Source organism: Pogonomyrmex barbatus, unplaced genomic scaffold (assembly GCF_055798465.1).
Source record: "Pogonomyrmex barbatus isolate J1 unplaced genomic scaffold, ASM5579846v1 scaffold8, whole genome shotgun sequence".
In the NCBI taxonomy this organism is placed as follows: Eukaryota; Metazoa; Arthropoda; class Insecta; order Hymenoptera; family Formicidae; genus Pogonomyrmex; species Pogonomyrmex barbatus.
The window spans coordinates 7117223-7139172 of record NW_028297182.1 but is presented as its reverse complement, the minus strand read 5'-3'; the positions used below and the strand labels follow the sequence as shown (position 1 = coordinate 7139172).

The 21950-nt window shown below is 30.7% G+C and overlaps 1 protein-coding gene, 1 long non-coding RNA gene and 1 pseudogene across 2 annotated transcripts; 2 read left to right on the top strand and 1 right to left on the bottom strand.

Annotated features, from left to right (window-relative positions):
* The first annotated feature begins 169 nt into the window (after positions 1-169).
* Positions 170-4849, top strand: LOC105426280 (uncharacterized; annotated as a pseudogene).
* A 204-nt stretch (positions 4850-5053) lies between these two features.
* LOC148934751 (uncharacterized) lies at positions 5054-7345 on the bottom strand. Its single transcript, XR_016141150.1, has 2 exons — positions 5552-7345; positions 5054-5366 (listed from the first exon to the last, which is right to left on the bottom strand). It is a non-coding gene; the product is annotated as an uncharacterized LOC148934751 (long non-coding RNA).
* A 294-nt stretch (positions 7346-7639) lies between these two features.
* On the top strand, positions 7640-20489 carry LOC105426279 (uncharacterized). Its single transcript, XM_089084073.1, has 8 exons — positions 7640-8427; positions 10187-10679; positions 11143-11236; positions 11953-12689; positions 13019-13198; positions 13729-13994; positions 14934-15736; positions 16269-20489. The coding sequence occupies exons 1-8, from the start codon at positions 8381-8383 to the stop codon at positions 16331-16333; spliced, it is 2685 nt and encodes an 894-aa protein (XP_088940199.1). The 5' UTR covers positions 7640-8380; the 3' UTR covers positions 16334-20489.
* The last annotated feature ends 1461 nt before the right edge of the window (positions 20490-21950 follow it).

Below are 21950 nucleotides of genomic sequence, written 5' to 3'. Positions count from 1 at the left end.
AAAGATTTTTTTTTATTTCCTTTAGATTGAATAGAAGATTTATTATAATATTATAGTTGGGGCGATTGCAAATTTTTCTCTTGTTTCCTGAAACGTTAACATATAATAATACCACAAAAAATCTTGTTAATAAAAAAAAAAGATGATATCTTTCGTTGTGTAAGAGATAATGAAGCGCCTCTCCTACTTAACTGTCAACCTCACTCTCTATCCAGAATGGATTTGGTACATCCTGTTTTATATAAACGAGGCTTTGACAATCGAGCAGGAGCGGTATAACTCTAACATCGAGGATGAAGGAAATGGAGCATCTCTCATTGTCGTCGAAAGTAATGGGAACCTACAACGACTACAGACAGAAATTATTATTCCCCAGGACAATCATGTGATTCTTGAAACTCTCTTATACTTTATTGTGGCAGGAAAACCTAAAAGAATGGTCTCCAGTCCTGGACAGGTGTTAAATCACCAGGAGGTGCGAAGAATCCGGCTTGACATAGTAAAGCTGAGAAACAAAATAGGAACATGAAATGTGTGTACTCTTTACACGGCGGATAAGCTTGCAAATGCAGTCAAGGAAATGAAAAGACTGAAAGTTTCCATATACTGGGAATCAGTGAAACAAGATGGGCAAACAATGGATCGTGTCAGTACTACGGGACAATGTTCTCTTACTCGGGCACAAATGAAAATGACGCAAATCACCGACATGGCGTGGGATTCCTAATCAAAAATTTATTGAAAAGATCTGTCAAAAATGTGACCTTTTCTGAAAAAATTATATTGTTGCAATTAGCTGGAACACCGTTAGATTTAAATTTAATCCAGATCTATCTTACTGCAGATCTCCTACTGCAGATAAACAGGATAACGAAGCGACTCAGTTTTACGAGCAGCTGCGGGAAGTTCTAAAAACAATAAAAAAACATGAAATCAATATAATTCTTGGCGATTTCAATGCCAAGGTTGGAAAAGGAGCAGTCGGAATTGTGGAAAAATTTGGATTCGGTACTAGAAACTACAGAGGAGACATGCTTGTTCAATTTTGCTTGGAAGAAGACTACGTCATCAAAAATACTTTTTACAAGCTGCCACTACGCAAACTACATACATGGAGATCGCCACAGGATAGTAATCAACAAATAGTCCGGAACCAAAACGACTATATATTAATCAATAAAAGATATTAAAATAGCATCAAAAGAGTGGCGGCGCATCCTGGAGCCGACATAAAATCGGATCACAATCCTCTAATAGAAACACTTCAGAGAAAAACAGGCTACAAAAAAAGCAAGAGCAAAGCACATGATATAGCCTCTCTTAGCGATACAGAAAAATGCGAAAAACTAAGAACTGAACTTGATAAGCGCATTAAACTCGATAACAATAACAATGCAGGGGAAAACATAGAGGATCAATGGCGGAACATCAAAAATAGTATTCTATCGGTTACAGAAAAGGTAGTAGGATATAAAAAAAAGAACCTAAGAAAGAATGACGACCGAAATCCTCGACATGATGAAAGATAAGAAGACTTGCGAAGAGAAATACACAAAAATATAACTAATTACAACGGAGTATCAGCCATAAAATCTCGTATACCGATGTATATGAATCGCAGTGTAATGTAAATCGTGCATAAACGAACAACATATCAGTTCTTATACAAAAAATTAGTTCTAGATATTTATAAGAAAACAAGGTATGAGGTATTTGTTATTTTATTATTTATTTTATTAAATAAGAAAAAAGAAATCACTTACATTTTTTTTCAATTTTTCTTTTTGAAAAAGATTTTGATAGCTTTTTTTTATATAATATATGTAAATTTAATTCAACGGATCGGTTGAGATTATCTCTATTCTTCAGATATAACAAAAATTTTTCATGTAATTTTCTAGATAATTACATAGTAAAAAATTTTTGTACAATTTAATATAAGATAACATAAGATAATATATTACAAAGTAACACAGACTATATAAAAAAATTAAAACAAAATATAAACATATAATATAAAAAATATGTAACATTTTAATTCTGCTTAGAAAAAACATTCTTATATTAATATGACTATAAATTAATATGACTATAATAAATAAGTATTCAGCACGGAAAAGATATATGATATCGATTAAAAATATATGATATTTACTGGTGGTTATTGATGGCAATCGCTGAAAATGACACAAATGATTAGACTAGCTAAGGCATATTTAATTAAACATTTGCTAAATTTTCTCTCTAAAATTAGAGAGAAAATTTCTGCAAGTATGCATTAACAAAATTTGACACTTGATGGCGTAATATTTTAAATTATTATTATTTTAAATTTATGTTAGAATATTTAACTAGTTTTTTCATAAAAATAATAAAAAAATTGCAAAGTATCGATGGAACACTGTTATTTTTATTATATTATGAAAAATAAAGTATTAAAACAAATATTTTTTGTAAATATTTATATTAATCTTTTGCTGATTCTTCTGCAGATTATGCTTATGTATAACAAATAAATATTACAGAAAAATATTACAGCAAAATATACAATAATAATAAATAAATAGTAATAATAAATAATAATAAATAATAATAAATAATATTTAATAATTTAATTATTTCATAATAAATAAAAATTAAAAAAAATTTTTTCTATATAAGATACAAGTTTATTTGTGGTTTCTACTTGTATTATAGTTGCATTCAAAGTTTTTCCATAAAATATGGCAGATAATAATATCAAGTTTAATACATTTGAAACTACTTCTACAAAATCTACAGAAAACATTAATGAATATCAATATGTAATGGTGTTAAAAGATATTTGATCAGAATGAATTTCCGATTGATTTCAATAATTGGAGTATCTAAAAACAATATAAATGGATAAATCAAAACGTTACAAAACTTTTCCCAAATGTACCACAGTCTTTACTGAATTTTATTCCGGCTGCTTATTGTTATTAAATTATCATCGATCTCCAGAACAATTATCTGGTTGGATATAGATAAATATCGTAGAGGGTAAAAGTTTGTGAACGCATTTCGAACGAACATTTCGCTGTTGTTATTTTATCCAAAGTAATAGGTCTCATATACGTTTATTCATTCATCGAAGAACTGAAACCAATTATTATGGGAGAAAACAGTCATACTCCGTATTTAGTATTCAAAAAGTAATTCTTTTAATTATTTGATTTATCTTTAAATAATGTATTGGTAAACGCTTATATCTTAGACAATACAAATCGGGACGTAAGAAAGATATTTTCAAAAAGATATTTTCACATTAAAGACATCTTTCTTAAAAAATGTCTGATAATATTACATTAGCAATAACCGGAATAACCGGAATATTTTTATACTTATAGAATTGAAACACAGTAAAAATATTTGGTAAAAATATTATTGATTATTAAGGGAATTATTTAGAAATATTTGTAAGAATTTGCCAGTACCTCACAATTAACTTACACAAAAAATACACATTGTTTAACTTTTTTAATTAATATATTTGATATGTACTAACAATGAGAAAATTATTTCAGTTTTTGTCAAACTATATTTTCCATATTAAATTATTTATAAAGATTATAATCATTCATAATAACTAATAAAATGTATAATATATCATACAGTATATAAATAATATTACTTATATAAATAAATATATAAATAAGTAATTAATACATATTTTCTTAAAAATACATTTTATAATATTTTAAAGGTTTTTATTTACTATAAAACGGATATTGAGCTGGTACAATATGGAGAACCTTGGAATTAAAAAGATTGAAGCATATAAAGATATGCAGATAGCACGCAGGATGCATTTGGCAATATGGATGAAGACGAATAAAATGGATCACGAGCAACTTGCCGTTGCGTGCTCATTCGCAAATCCATGGATTCCAGACCGTGAATTGCTTCTGAAGGATTTCGCTGCAATTTGCCCATTTGAAAAATTAAGACAACGCCCTTATATATGTATTAATAAATCGTCATATAAACCAAAATATATAAATAGCGCAATTATGTCCAGAGCAGCTTTTTAGTTTTGTTCTTGCTCTATCCACCAAATATTGAAATACACAACGTAGCTGACGAAGATCTAGAAGCATTCTATCATATATGGAGATGTTACGGATATTTTCTCGGAGAGGATAAGTATGTAGTAACTGTCAAAAAAATATTTCAAATATATTATTTATTAAGAATTATTATTAAGAATATATTATATACACATACGCACGCGCGCATATGGCTTATATTGCTTTATATAAAGCCATATAAAATATTATAAATCATATTATATATTTTCATCAGGCACAACTTTTGCCGTGGTAGTTTGGAAGAAATAAAACAATATATGCGAGACTTTTATCGTTATTGGACAATACAAAATTTCAAGGATATAACACCAAAGTGGGAACATTTGACAAGACGTTTTGTCGAATCTCTTTAATTACTATCCTTATATATGGCAATGATATTAATTATTACAGATGCATTAAATTTGAACATGTCTTATTTATATGCACTTAGTTACACAGAGTGGATTGTTTATAAATGTTTTAGGTAGATATCATATATTATATAGTTAATTTATAAAAAGAATCAATTTGCTGACATATGAATATTTGTTTCCTATATACAAATATTTGCAATATTTTATATAATTTCTAAAATTTCAGATTTACATTGCGCATTAAAGTTCTCAATTATAAGAGCCATTGTTAATGCGATGCGTAAGTTACTTAATGAAGCATTAAACTTTGACGTGAAAAAACTAGCAAAACTTCACAAGAAATCCAACAAAACATTATCAGATTTCTCTATTACGTATTAATATTTAATGAAAAATATCTTGCAGATCTTGCTAATTTACTTTTTGTCATAATCATTTTAAATACATCTTGTTTTTGGTGACGTACATAAAAAATATTCTTATAAATTACAAAAATGATTATTTAAAAGTTAGAAAAATAATTTTTTTTATATATTTAAAACAGGCTATTTTTCTGGGATATAAAAAGATTAAAAAATTATAATATTAATTTATTAATATTACATTTATTATATTTATTACATTTTAATCATACATGCTGACAGAAAAAACCGTAAACTTTATAAACAGTTTACATTTCTCTGTTTTTTCTTTTTATTTTTTTATCGTCATCCTTTCTTAATAATGGATAGATGGGTTTCTTTTTAAAGTAATTATTTTTTTTGTATTTGTATCATGTGTTACGAAATTAAATTTGTACCTTGATGTATGTTATAATAAAGCAAAAAGTAATTTAGTATGAAAGACAATAAAATTCAAAAAATGTTTTATAAACAATCTTTTTGTATAAATCTGTTTTCTGGAAAAAAGTAATGATAAAAAATTATATCAACAATGAATAAATTATGCATAATAAAAATTTAATCTTATTGAATTATAATTTTTCAATGCAATAAATTTGCATTTAACATTTTAATATTTATATATACGTGTATTTTAATTTGCAATTGTATTTATGTAAGATTTGCTGATATATTGAATTACATAAGATTTTTTTTTTTCCGGGGCGCAACATACCGTGTCGGACCTTGGTCTCCTGAATACGGGGCCTTCAATCTTCCGGGAATTCCCCACCGGGGCGCTACAGCCCATGTCGGGACTTGGTCTCCTGAATACGATGTCAATCTCCCCGATCCATCATCCTCCAATTTCCCACTCAATCTGTGATTCGTTTGCCTTGTCGCCGTCGTCTCTTCAATCCAATCCGAAGTTCCACTTCAGGTTCCTGAACACTATCTTTTTTACGGGAATGGATTGTGAACCCATTTGTCAGCCGATTGTCGTCCTATCCCCAACCTGAACGGCCAGGTCAGTTTTTGGTTTTACGATAGGTATTTTATTTCCCCACTGTCCTTTGAGCCGCCAGTCCGCTGGCGGATTTCCCCAATTTCAATGAGGACGCGTCCGATGAAGGTAACTGACAAGTCCCCACCCAGGATTATGCAAGATTATTAAAAATTATTTTCAAGAAAATTTTAAAAGATTACAGTTACAAAAAATCATGTACATACATGTAGTAAAAAAGGATTAATTAAAAGTAAAAAAAAACTTAATACAAAAGAAATGTAATTATTATATTGCTTAAAAATAAGATTTTAACATACATATTAAAAAATATTATTAATAATTATTAATTAACATATACTGTACTGTCAGTACTGAAATAGTATATGTAGAATGCGTAAATTATAAATTTTCAGTACTGGCAATGTATATCGGAACATGGTCTGAATATACTTATTCAGTCAACTGATGAAACTTTCTAGTAGATCACTAATCAAAAAATTTTATATTTAATTAGTCAATCATTGTTGTATGCTATGCTATCAAATCCCTTCCGAAATATATCAAAATATTTTGAACACATCTTGAGAATATATGACACATATCATGAGAATCCTGAAGGTCAATCATGTAATTTTACGTGAAATTTTTCACTTTTCATTTTTCATTTTTTACTTTTCATTTTTCACACTTTGACATTTCACGTGAAACTTTTCACATACAGCGATTATGTATGTAGCTTGGATGCGTGGAAAGGAATCATGAAACATAATTTCATAGATTTTGTAGCTAATGAAAATTATTTTATTGGTACAGTATTATATACATCTTTTAATAATCAATTGTATATGTACTACGTACACTTGTATATGTCCTAACGCAGCCCTAATCTTCTCTAATTCCGAAGCATATTTATTAATTCCCTAGATTTCCGTCTTTCCGTCACCAAGGTACATGGCGAAAAAGTTCACGTGAAAAATTTCACATTTTCACGTTTGAAAGAGTTACATAATCCCGCAAAATCGTACATGATCGTAAGTTCACGTGAAACTTTTCACTTTTCACGTTTCCGCCCTAGGAGAAAAGTTACATGATCGATCTCCTTAAGAGAACCGTCCCGTTGTGATTGGATACGTCCATTCACATCGGCCGAAACTTTCCGAAGGTAGTTCATCTATCAAAAAATTTAATAATTAATCGACCAACATAAATAATTGGATGTTAAACGGTAATATTTTTGGTGTTAATTTGTATGTGATTTTATAAATTGTGAAATTAAACCATACAGCATACGCAGCATATGTTACAATTTATTAAATTGTATGTAAATTAATACGAAAAATAATGGAGATTCTAGAGATTGCACATAAATAGAAAGGTTACTAGGGAATACGGGAATGCGTACTCTTGGCGCATTTCTAATAATTTACTAGTCATAACATAACATGAGAACGTCACCTTATGTATGTCGTTCCAAGCTGCAATACATTTAATGCTACAAATGCTTTCTGAAGATTCTTTGGTTCGATCGATAAAATTCTTTGTTTTAATTGGTCAATCGAACGCTTTGAAGTATTTGTAACGTAGAAAAGACTGCAATTCAAGGCAACGAATAGTGTGCATACTCGATATCTTTTTTAACACGATATGTAAACGGATCTCGAGTCGACTGTCCGATACATTCGTAGCGGCATCTCGCGCGCGCGTGAGAAAGAGAGAAGAGAGAGGGAGAGAGAAAGAGAGAGAGAGAGAAAGAGAAAAGAAAAGGGGTAGAGAGAAAGAGAGCGAGTTCGCGAGTTATCGCAGCGAGAGAGTACGGGTGAACGGTGAAATATATATTCCATATCGTACGACGTGCTGTTCGCGTTGTTCACGTTTTTCGCGGAAATACGCAGAGAGTTAGGGGGACACCCGGAGCGCGCGACCGTTTACGCGCTTGCCTGCTCGCTCGCTCGCTCGCTCGCTCGCTCGCGGTGGAGCCTGGTCGTCTCTGCCGTAACCCGCGCCACGCACGGACAGCGCGCGGTCCGCGATCCTCGACGTTCGTCGTCAGCTCCGATTGGACATCGTTCTATCGTTGTTCCGCTGTGGTATCCGGTATCTCCGCCTGCTACGGCGAATGTGGAAATTTAACGGTGTTACGGCTGCCGTGCCACCGCCGTCGCTGCCGCCACTGTGCATTTCTGTGCGTCCGCGAGCACCATCGCTTATCACTGGATTCTGACGGGTACCATCGCGCGATTGTAAAACGGTTCTCGTTCGCAGGGATCTGATTGTCAACCCGATTGTGCGGTGCCCTCGAGAACGAGAACGAGCGAGAGAGAAAGAAATAGAGAAGAATAGAGTGACGGGAGAGGAGAAAAAAAGATAGATAGAGGGAGAAAAAGCGAGAGGAAGAAAGAGAAAGACAGAGAGAGAGAGAGAGAGAGAGAGAGAGAGAAAGAAAGAAAGAGAGAGGCCGCCCGCTGGTTGTCCGCTCCGTTGCTCCACACTTTCCTCCCACCCAAGTGGTATCAATGTTGTCTGGCAATGGTGTGTAAGGAGAACGTGGTATCATGGTTTGGGAATCTGTCCAGGTAATGTGGAAGCGTCGCGGCGCGGCGATACGACATCGCACGATCCCGATGCGCGTATCTTCGAGATATTTCAGGAGTAATTTTGCGTAACCGTCGACGCGTCGTTTCGCTCGATGCGGAGCGTGCAGGGTACCCCCCGAGACTCCAACGACTTGGCGTGTACTTTATTTTATTTATCCCTACATCAGACGATTACTGTTATCACGACTTCGATTTCGGGAAAAAAAAAAAATATATATATATATATATATATAGATATGTATATATATATAGATATGTATGATGTATGTATGTATGTATATATGTATATACATATACACATATATATATATATATAATATGTGTGTGTGTGTGTGTGTGCGCACACACACACGCACACACACACACACACACAAAATTATTTCCTACATTTTGTTATGTCTTCGCGAGACACGACTTTATATACCGCGATGAATTCTCGGCCAATGTCCGATATTCATTAGAAATTTAAATAAGTTTTATATATTATTACATTTATCCGCCGTCATTCTTGTATACTTCACTGGTGCTTCTTGATCCGATCTTGAATTGGACACGCTCGTGTCCTTGTCGTCTCGTAGTTCTGTTCCTTGTACGAAGCGACTCTCTCAGTTACAGAAAGTTATTTTCTATTTTTTTTGCATTATTTTAATATTCTTTAATACTTGTTTATTTTATAATCTTTGTATTGTTCTTTCTCATATATTTTATTAATATATAATTTATAAATACTAGAATGTTAGCATTAGCATAAAAATTAAATTTAATAAAATATAGTATTTAATATATATGATATAAATTAAAATATTGCATGTACCATCATAAGTTATCCTTAATATAGATATGGATATATTGAAAATTTTTAAACGTTAAAGTAAAAATCTGAAGACATCATGAAAGGAATATATTTTTATTAGACGCTATTATAGCATCTGTTTGCAAAATATATATTTTTTTCTTGATAAAATTAAATAAGATTTCTACTCGAAATCTTTTTAAATAAGATCTCTACTTGAAATATTTCGACTTCTTTTTTCTTAATTTAATGAAAATATAGTTTGATTAGAGATTTAATTAGTACATTTCAAATCAAATTATTATACATATATTATAAATTTTTAAATCACATATTCATAATATTTGCATGAGAATAATTGAGCACAAAATCTTATTAAGAATCAATGTTTACATGTATAATTGTATTCGTGTAATATCATATTGTAATAAAAATATACATCAGAATTTCTATGTGAGAATGTAATGAAAATATATGAAATTATTAATGTTAAATGATAGAAAATTAAAATATTGTGTATATATTATTAGAATTTTATTTTTTCATTTCTAAGAAACTGAAACATTAAATTAATGTTTTACTTTTAATTTGTATTAAAGTGTATTTCTTATAAATGTGTACATTATATATATATATATATATATATATATATATATATATAAATATAAATATAATAAAAATAAATGCAAATAGTGCAATATAAAATGATTTAGTTTTTTATATTTGTTTTTTTTTTTTGCAATTCATAATGAGGGGATATAGTATTTGAAAGAAATATAAAAGTATACAAAATAGAAAGTTTGTATAGACATAATTAAAATTATTATGTTTGAAATACTAACTTTTAATTAACATAGAAATTGATATAATTGTGGTATAATTGTGATATGTATAATAATATAGATGCAATTTTGTTTGACATTAATTTACATTTTGTTTTTTTAGTTATAAACGTATCGATGTAATGTGCACATTGCTGAACATGTGCTTGCCGTTTGAAGTACGATACCTCGGCACGTGCGTCGAGGATATCGGCAAGCGGGACTACAATGATCTACGTGACACGGAACACCATGCAAACAGCGTCTCGGAGGTGGCTGAGTTGACGACTTCTAGCGTGACAGATAAACGCACGCGAAGAAAAATGGCTCTTTATATGGCACTGTTGCACTCGTGCAATTATGCCTGTGCGGTAATCCTGTATAAGAATCTATCGAACCTTGATCATCAGGAGATTACTAATCTGTTAAATGGGACCACTTTTAATGTGGATGACCAACCCCTAGAAGAATTGCTGCTGCTGTATACGATGGCACTGAACCATCCGGCCTTCACATATGAGCAAAAGAGTGTTTTTGGCAACATATTTCTCAAACTACAGGAAGAAGAGACTCGTCTGAACCTTTCAAAGATGAATTCTTCTTTTAAACCGACACAAGTAATGCACAATATCATTTTTTTTCTTAAAGAAAGACAATAAAGAGATAATTTTATGAAATAAAAATTTATATTTATTTTTTATTTACGTTAGTTTACTACGAGTTTTATTAATAAATAAAATAAAATTTTGTTATATTATTTTTTATTTTAAAAATTTTAAGATATTTTTTTAAAAGTATTTAAAATTTTAAAGGACAAAATTATATTCTTATCTTATATAGAATTTTTTTGAGTTATTAATAAGAAAAGAAACTTTTTTTATTACACAAAAACATAAATATGCAATATGTTATTTGTTATATGTTATTTTGAAATATTAACTTTTAATAAATGCTGATTTAAATATCATTTCTGTAATATTATAATTAATTTTTATATGTAATAATATAATGCAATAATATGATTTTCAAAGTTGGAAATTGTTGATTATATAAATATATATATGATTTAAATTTATGCAGAGCTGTACACCGTGCATGAGTACAAACGAAAGATTAATGGAACCTGAGATACCGAGTAGCTTAATGCCACCACCACCAATGCAATCTTATCATGGTACGCTACGTTACACATTTTATAAACATTTATTGACACGAAAAGATTGTGACAAATTATGACATATAACACATGTTATGTAGTGAAATCGAATGATACTGACATTTCGTTTTTCCAAAAAAAGTATAATTGGTTATCACATTTTATCTCTTATTTAATTTATTTAAATTATTTCAGTAAGATATAATGTAACAAACTTAATTTAAATTAAAGATTTGAAAATTATAATTATGTTAATAATATTAATGTATTTTTACAAGAACTGCAAAATTATTCATATTTTAATCTTTTTATATTTTGTTTATTTTAAAAAAAAAAATTATTAAGTAGAAAATTATTAAGTAGAAAATTTTTAATTGTAAAATTTACTTGTAGATCTGATGACTGAATAATGTAATTTTTTTCGTAAAACTAAAACAAATATTAAGTATTTCGTAAAACTAAACAAATTATTAAGTAGAAAATTTTTAATTGTAAAATTTATTTGTAGCTCTGATGACTAAATAATGTAATTTTTTTGTAAAACTAAAAAGTCACTTTAATGACTTTTACACTATATATTTTCTATTATGTAATTTTATTTCTATATATATAATTTTATTCTTATATTTTCATGTTTTAAAACTTACATATGATTACATTAGTCACTGATTTGTATCTTTTCTCCTTATGCATGTTTTTTAAATTGCTCTACTACATTAATATAATATGTTTAGGTGAAATGGGAATGAGGAATAATGCTTTGGTCACTGGAGTACCTCCCGGTCTCACGATACCTCCACCAGGATTATGTTTACCTGGTCCAGAGCAAATGCCTATGGGATCTGGTGGTACTACGCAATACGTTCATCTAGGTTTCCCATCCATGAATCATATGCCTCCTTGGACAGGTCAGGTTATGATGGGAAACCAGTTGATGTATCACGCCAGCGATGTGTTGGCTTATCCACCTTCCCCTTTAGTCAGTCGCCAATCTTCGCCATCCCAGTCACGATCTCCTAGTCGCAGTAACTCGCCGATGGGTCGCGGCAGGACTAATGCTAACTCGCGCGCCTCATCCTCGCAATCTACTCAATCTATTTCAACCAGTCTCACATCATCGAACGCCTCCAATAGCCAAACAAGCTCTGGCGTGAATAGTACCAATAACAACAACAATAATTCCCTACCGCCTCTGCCGACGCCCGGTGCAAGCAGAAGTCTTCCTAGTCAATCACCGTTACTCCCATCATCGCGATCTGTTCCTTTGTCTAACACGAGCTCTTCGACCTTCTCCCGTCATAACAATATCGACAACACTTCGACGTCTAATCTGATCTCAGCAGCTCAATCGAAGCAACCCCCACCTCCGCCACGACTTAGATCATCCAACTCTGGCGATTCGCTTCGAGAAAGTCTAAATAAGGAGGTGACGAGTTATAAGGGCAATTTGCAGAACTATTCACGTGATGAGGTAAATAAAATTATGTTTATATTATAGCTATCTTTAAAATATCTGTGTAGACATGAGCAATGTAGACATGTGTAACATGTAACACCTCCCCCCACACAGAAAGAGAGAGAGAGGAGGGGGGATTAAGTGATTTAAGTTTTGTGTGTGTGTGTGTGTGTGTGTGTGTGTGTGTGTGTGTGTGTGTGTGTGTGTGTGTGTGTGTGTGTGTGTGTGTGCGTGCGTGCGTGCGTGCGTGCGTGCGCGCGCGCGCAAATTATATATATATATATATATATATATATATATATATATACAGTTTGAAATAAATCATTCATGTGTGTGAATTACAGATCAGAAGAATGAGTGACGAAGATTTAAGAGATCTTGGCTTGACAGCGAGCGTGGCAGGACAGTTGAGGAATATACTTAAAAGTCAAACTACTAATGGCTTAAATCAGATTTCAACAGATAAGAAGTTGGATAATACGAGCAGTACGACGCATTCGCTTGCCGAATCAATTGAGAACGAGGTAAAGTCTATATGAAATTAATAAATGAAACTGAAAACTTTAAAAACAATAATTTTTTGACTCATTTGAATCAATCTTTTTTTTTTTTTTTGCAAAAATGTGAAGACTTTTGATTGTCTTCAAATTATCAGCGAGTAGAAATGTTGTCTTATAAATGTCTTATAAATTAATACCTTAGTTACTGATTTAATTAATGTTTTTTTTACTACCTTAATTTATTGAGGAATATATGTACATCAGTAATGAATATTAGTTTAATAAACATGATACGAGAAAGATAATGTTATGTTTTGGTTCGCATTTTATTATAATAAAAATAAATTGCGATATATTAGATATTGTAAAAAAGGCGGTATATTTCTTTATTTTAAAAATATTAGAATAAAATTGTAAATATGTTGTTCTGTATACTTTAAAATCGCCACAAAAAATCTGGTATTGTATTTTTTAAGTTAACGTAGTTTTTTTATATTAAATATTTTCGCATTATTTATCGTAAATATTTTTGTATTATTTATTTCATTCTATAGGTTGCGTCTTCAGGGATGGAAGGATTAAGTGATTCAAGTAGTAATACAAGTGGGAAATTGATGCCAGTCCAAGAGCAACATCCAACAATGCATCATTATCACAATCACATGACTCCTAATGTTCGACGTTATCCTGGCATGCCATCAATAGATCCCACGCAAATACCAATGTATCCTGCACCACCACAAATGTATACAGCTCAGAACTCATCATGTTATGCTTGTCTCACTGTACCAGTAGCTGGGATGCAAAATCGGTATTCAAGGTACATATGGTTTTTTTCAGTTTAAATGCTGTTTTAAAAATCAATATGTTATATTTTAGAAATATTAAAAATTAAGAAATTAAGAAAAGTGCTATGTAGTCTGATCATTTCCGTGTCTCTTAATTGTTCTAACAAAAATAAAATAATAATTTTTAAAAGATTGAAAATTGATATTAAAAAATATTGGAAAATTTTGGCTTAATTCTTAATCGCGATTTAGCGAATATAGCTTTAATTAAAACATAATTATTTGATGCTCAGTGTTGCGCTTAGATAACTTAAAATCATCATCAAAATAAAGATAAAATAAATTTAAACTTATCTTAGATAAAATAGAGATGATTTAAATCTAAATTTATCTAGATAAAAGATAAAATTATATATCACTTATCTAGATAATTTTAAAATAATATCATTGTTAAGCAAGACATAAGATAAAAAAAACAATATTTTTATAAGACTTTTACTGTTTATTGATTAGATAGCGTAAGTGAAGATGCAAAATGTAATTAATACACTTCTCAAATGATTTATATTATTCTAATCACATAGCCAGCGCAATCGAATAATGTTCATTCAAAAATATTTGATATGCGTTAATTCAAAAACTTAATCGAATTCATACTTATACATAAAAAGTTCATAATTATTGGCATTAAATAATATCTGTTATATGATTCGCAAATGTTCATTTTTCGAAGAATTAGATCAAATTTACTTTAAATTACGTAACTAAAATAATTTGCAAAAGATACGCTTATTTTATCTAAGATAAAAAGATAATATATGAAGATAATATATTCTAATCATCTAGATAAAAATAAGATAAAGCCATTTCTTCATCTAGATAATTTTATATAGATAACAGCAAACACTGTTGATACTTAACATTTAAAATTAAAGAATTACATAATGATTATGATGTGATTATATTTTTAGATGTAATGCTCAGCATGTGTATTGCCTTGGACAACTACAAGCACTGCGACTCGATTCTGAGAGTAGTCGGCATTGTTCCCAAAGCAGTAGTTCCGATAGCACCGGCAGTAGATCGCCTCCCGAAACACCACCGGCAGCACCATGGGTCAGTGGCAGCGGTGGTGACAGCAATGTCGCGCCGCCTGTCACTGATCATATGAGTTCCGCGCCGGTACATTCGACGGCGACCGCACCGCCACACGTATCGGCACCTCAACAGTCTCCAATGCAATCATCGGTGCCACCGGAGAGCAGACAGCTTACTAGAAAAAATTCGCAAACGCGTACGATGCGACAGAAAAGTCAGGGAATGCTAAACGGAGCCGGTAACGGGAACGGCGGACCGCCAAGTTTACCGCATTGCGTTTCCTTCCCGGCACCGCCGACACATTCACAGCTAACGTATCTGCCGCCCGGTCATTTCCCAGCTGCGTTACGGCCTAGCAGTGGTATCTACTCCAACTTTTTGCACGGGCCATCCGCACGACCAGCCTATCAGCCAGCGTACCAACCGAATGGCGAAATCATGTACACGAGTCCGTACACGGGTCATCCCGCGTCCGGTAGCACTCCCCCTCCACCACCGCCACCGAATGCAGCTGCTGCCACGCCAGTACAGGCATCATATATGCCGCCTACACCAGTGGTAACATACGCGGCGGCAGTAATTCCGCAAACAAAGATCTCCTGTTATAATTGTGGCAGCAATAGTCACCTCGCGGTAGACTGCAAAGATCAAACGATGGAAGATCTAACGAAGAAAGGTACGTCCTCTTAATGTAATCGAGCGTTGCGTTGTATAAAAAAAAGGATGCTTTCTGGAAACTACGCATCTGCTTTATTTAATCTAAAGAAAACAAAACTAAAGTTTTTAAACAGATTCAATATGATTTTGATAAAAGCATTTCAATTCATTGCGAAAATATTTAATATTATAACTTAAAAAATTGAAAAAAAGATGATATTACATAAAATTGTTTCTATAAAAAATAATAAATCCGCATTTTATAGAAAAATACGGAGAATACGAAAAATACATGGATTGTTTTGGAATACCTTATGTAAATTAAGATAAATTTAATATGTCTGTAGAGAATTGTGTTGCATGACTTAGTACATTCATATTATTTTATATTACTTCACATTTTTATAGTATTATAATTGACTGCATATACAAATTTGTGATAAGCACTTAAATATTGAATACTGATTAGTATTAAATGGTTTCACCCGTGATCACACCATCTGCTCACAAATTGTCGTCACAAAGAACACACAAAATCCTTTTAATTTCAGCCCAATATCGACTGGATTATACGATAATGAAGCAGCCTGGGGAGTGTCCAAGTTCCGACAAGTGATCCCCTGCTATGGACCATTCTGCTACCACTCGTCACACTTTTCACCGCCACTATAATCGCAACTATTGCCATCATCGTCATCACCAATACCACCATTGCTATCATCTCCATCACCACCGTTACCACCATCACCACCATCACCACCAGCACATCTGTTATTGTAACCACCAGTATGCCAATGTAAATCAATCTAAGGACAAGATGTTGCGAGATGACAACCGCTACCGTTCCTCCTTTCACTTTTCGGTAATTTTTCTAAATGCTCTATCCTACAGTCGATATGACGATAACAATAATGATGACGATAACGATGACGATGACAATGACGACAATGCTAATATGAATGCAAATATAAATGTTAATGATGACGGTGACGATAATGCTAATGACGCCAAGTACGACAACGACAGCGACGAAATTTTTCTAACGAAGGATGTTTTGCGGTTTACAGTACAAGGTACACCTTTTGCAAGTTCTTATGTATGATAGTGATTACAAAGTGATTAACTATGTAAAATATGTAGTAGTATTGTACAAAGGAAAAGCAAAAGCGAAGCGAGAAATAATTGGAAGATCGCGCCATGGAACACAATGTCTGTCTGTGTTTCTTTTACTGCAGGACACATTTCGAGAGATTTTTGGGTTTAAATAGTGACTCGTGTTTTTTCAACGACACTTATTGGCTATTTATCGCTGTGACTCCTATCTCGACAGTGCTCCTATTTTCCCTCCTATATCTCAAATTCTCTTAACGAATAGCTATAAGAGAAACGCAAGAAGAAACGCATAAAAAATGTATTGTGCTCCAAACGGAAAAGGAAGCGAAAATTATATGAAATTCGACTATATTTAACAATCGATACTTTAACTTCTAATCTATTACGAGTCTACATTATTATTATTAAACTATAACTATTACTTCTACTATCGCCGTTGCGCCACATTTTTATGTACATATATTTTTCTTAATTATGTGCGCGATGAACCGATAATGACATGTGAAAAAGAAAAAGTGTGTAATATATATGAAATAATATACAGTACGTATATGTGTGTGTGTGTTGCGTGCGCGCATGTGTGTTTATGTATGTATATGCGAAGAAGATAGAATGCAAGAGGCAGGAAGAAAAAAAAAGAGGAGAAAAAGGAGAGAAGGAGGAACATAGAGAAGATAGCGAAGGAACAACAAACCAAAAGTGTTCGATCATCTAGCTGCCGTTGCGATCCTATGTGTGCTTGTCGCGTACGTGTGCATACGTGAGTGAGTGTACGTACGCGCGTGTATGTGTGTGTGTGAATGCATTTCTGGTAAAATTGCGAAATATATATTATATGTATAATATACATGTGTATAATATATATTCCGTAATTATACATATATATTTGCTGCTCACAATTTGTTTCTTATCTTATAGATATGTAGTTAGATGGCGATTCTCATATTATTTATACACGAGTAGTCATGCGATTGCACGTGCATTTGAACCGATTTTATACGACTTTTATCGATCGCCCATGTATTTGAGTATGTAATCAACGTTAAACTTTTTTACGCGTTTGGTTGCAGCAACGTTAATGTGTTAAGCGTGGTTAACTAAATCCTTTGTATATCCGTATTTGTCTGTATCATAAAACTTATTTAGAATAGCGATGTTAACATCTTAAAAACTGCAAATTTTTAAGAAACGTGTCTGACGCAGATATCAGGATATTTTCAAATTGACTTACAAACAGCAAAATATATAAGTATAATGTATTTTAAATCTTATAATTATAGTTTTGTCAATTTTTCCATCCCTTTTTTATCACTTATGATTATCCGTTTGGCTTTAAACTATCGAAAGCATAGCATATATTTGTATATTTTAAGAAAGACACCAAGTTTAAAAATATATTTTTTTATTTATTATATTTACTATGTAAATGTAGATCTTGGTTTGTATGTCAAAAAACAAAGTGGATTAGTTAACCAAAGCTGTAACACTGTTGATGCAAAGGACTCTTAGGGAGCAAGAACGCAGGGTAAAGCTGAATATGAGTGAAGTGGCAGCCCGCTAGCAAAATTGCTAGTGCATTTAAAATGATCATTCGGGTTTTCATCAGCGAATGCGAAACAGCTCGAACCCTTTGTACATGGACGAACCTTTACGGTTGAATCTTATAAGGACAAAAAACTCACAGAATCATATATTTTCTTGTACAAACGGTCGTAATACGCAAAAGTGATTTTTGATTAAAGAAAACGTAAAATAAAGATGATAGATAGCAATGAACAAAATAGTTGGAAAATATTAACTAGATAAAGAGAAAAACCGAAAAAAATGAAGAAAATTGTGCTATTTATAAAAAAGTTATGGAAACGACTGAAATGCTTATATAGCGTTGGTAAGCCAAATCGGACATTCTCTGAAGGATGAAAATATCTTTTATTCTTATTTGTATGTCAGATTTTATTCCGTTTTTAAAAAATAATTGTTAAAGTGATTAAAACAAGATAGTATGCAAAAACTGTACTAATTATCATGAACAGTGAAAAGTATCAACCCAAATGAATTTCATGTAGTCAAGTAATATATTTATTTAATCATCAAAAGTTGCAAACAAAAATCACTAATTCCAATCATGCAAACAATGTAATACTAATATCGTTATTGTATTTCGTTATTGTGATTTCTACAGAATTTAAGGAAATAAATCTGGTATTAAATGTCCGGTGAGGCTTGATGATTTTGAAAATACGCTGCATATTTTTTCGATTGATTGATTTGTGACATGTTATCCCTCTCATATAACTAAATTTCATTATATATATATATATTAGACATTAAATTAAGAGAAAAATGGAAATTCTTTGAAAATTAAGGCATTATATAGAAGTTATTTAACATTGAATATTAAAAATTTATGACAAATTCGGATTGAAGAATATAAGGAAATAACAGAATTTAGACTATATATATACTTTTTTTGAACAAAACTTAATGTCGCTAAAATATCTGAATGATGAAAGAATAAATAGTTAAATAGTCTCAAATATTTGCTTAAGAAAGATTAATTCTTCATTCACATTCTGCATTTACATAAATCTGATACTAAATAATTTTCTTAGATATCTGTTATACACTTTGTACCAACCGTTTTTCGTAGTTCGCGTATGCAGCATTTTTTTCGCATTGGATAAATTTTTATGAAAGAAGATCAATAGCTGAAATGCTGTTCCTGGATAAATGTTGGCCCTAACTTGTTTGTTACTAAAACCGGCCCCAAATATTAAAAGGGTTGACGATTGGGCATTAGATGTTGCAGTTCCTGTTACTGTTAAAAATTACAAAAATGTTAGAAGAATGGCTGTCGTATATGTACATACAATTGCTAGAAAAGTTGATAGAAAGGGCTTGATCTTCGCGGTTCCTTATTTTTTTCAGATAATCACAAATCGAAACAAAATCAATAAATGTATTTCAGCATTAGTTTGGATGATTTATGTTATTGTGATTGCGTTTTTTGATAAATAATATTATTTTAAGATCGTACTTTGACTAACTTTCGAGTCGTTTCGGCATTGAAATTTTTCTAAACCAAGCAAATCTAAAAGCACAATGGAAAATAAAAGAAAAGAGTACAAGACTCTGTCAAATAATATCAAGGTTACTAGTTAGAAATTTGATTGGAGTCAAAATGATCGCTTTGACTTCTCGAGTTAAGACAAGTTGATTACGTCCGTTGTTAAATGTATATCAACAGTGTGTCGAACGAAATTTGTATAGCGACTGTGAATAATACATATTACTGTTCATAAGTTGTGAATATGGATGAATTACAAACAAAAATTTATAGAAAAGATCAATCAAAAAAGAAATTCACGAGATACTTTAGATTAGATTACGCATTTGTCACAAAAATGTAAAGGGAGTACAAGATGTATAATAAAAAAAAAAATAAAATTATAAATAAAAGAATCTAGAATTTTAAGAGCGTACTCTTCTAAAGAAATAAGAAAGCCTTACTTTTAAGTGCGTACAGCTTATTGTTAGCATGTATTTAATCTTTCACGAATACTTAAATGTGTAATTATATTCCTGTAAACGTAATTATATATTACTGGAAATACTTAAATGTACTTTATATATCGACTAATAATTTTTTCGCAGTAAAATCCTTTTTTATCATTTCTCTTATGTTATATAAACTAACTTTATCGCATTAAGAAAATTTAGATCATGCACAGAAGTAATTTTAGTAACTTTTTGGAAAAATATTTGCCAATCTTGTAGAAATCTAAAAACAGAAATTTTTATTCAAGATAAATAGTTGCTCGCGTTAATCATATTTAATGATAAAAAGTGGATACTTACCGATTTATTTTGTGTATAACACGAAATAAATAAATATGATAGTTTCGATCATTCGACAGATCATCGGTTTAATATCAATTTGTGAATTATAAATATCAAGATTTAAGTCATATATTATCTTTCAATCATATGTCGATTCGTACTTATGATTGTACAAAAATAATCATTATTTTAATCATATAAATATTTTATATATATATATATAATTTATATATAAATATATATATATATATATAAATATATATATATATATATAATATTATATTATTTTCATTATATAAATATTTAGATATTTTAATTTTATTATATAAGTAGAGCAACATATAAAATCAATTAAGTATATGATTATAGATACAATAATGATATTTATAATGTAGAAATTATCCGGATACAGAATTGAAACATAAGATGTCTTGGGTAATGTCATGTCGAAGATCTGTACAATGGAAAATTGTTATATCTATTTATTTTTTTATATTACACATGAGTTGTTATATATTTTAGATTTTTCTATATATTGATTATGAAAAATGTTAAATAACAATGTGAAGAGTTTAGGCTGTTTATCAGCATAAAAATGTAAAATCAAGTATTAACATCAATTTAATTATGTGAATTGACATTTTAATTTCAATAAATTATATTGTAAGGAGAAATATCTGGAATTTGAGATATGGCAATATTTGTAGTGTACGAATTAATGTTAAGTCAATAATTGAAATTCTCATATTTATTTCGTGTTCAACGAATTTGATAATTAATATTTATTTTTGCTATTAGACAGATTACAGGTAAACAAATTAATTTTGTGATTAAAAAAGATATATTAAACATTCTAACAATAAAATATTTTTTAAATTAAAGGAAGTTACAATTTTTATTTGTGGACGTAAAAATTGTAACATTCTTTGAATTAAAAGAAATTATTGATATTCATAAAATTTATAAAAGAGGCTTTGTAAAATTGTTTTTGATAAAATTGATTGAATCTGAATTATTGTTGCTTATGCTTTAGTAAAATTTGAGTCATATAATCGATGTTTTTTAACTGTTTTTGAATTTAAAAAATCTAGTTAACTATATCTATTGGTATATTTTAAAAAAGATACAAACAATATTACTTACAAATTCAAAAGATTTAATGTTGCCGGTGCAACGTGAATGAAAAATTTCATAAATCATTTTTCGATTCTTAATCACAATAAATTAATTAACGCTTACTTAACTCATAATTAACTGTTAAACTGTTATTAATTAATAAC

Coding starts and splice junctions, on each gene's coding strand:
- LOC105426279 (XM_089084073.1), top strand. CDS start 8,381: ATGGTGTGTAAGGAGAACGTGGTATCATGGTTTGGGAATCTGTCCAG. Junction 8,428..10,186: donor TGGTTTGGGAATCTGTCCAG/GTAATGTGGAAG, acceptor TTGTTTTTTTAG/TTATAAACGTATCGATGTAA. Junction 13,995..14,933: donor ATGCAAAATCGGTATTCAAG/GTACATATGGTT, acceptor TTATATTTTTAG/ATGTAATGCTCAGCATGTGT.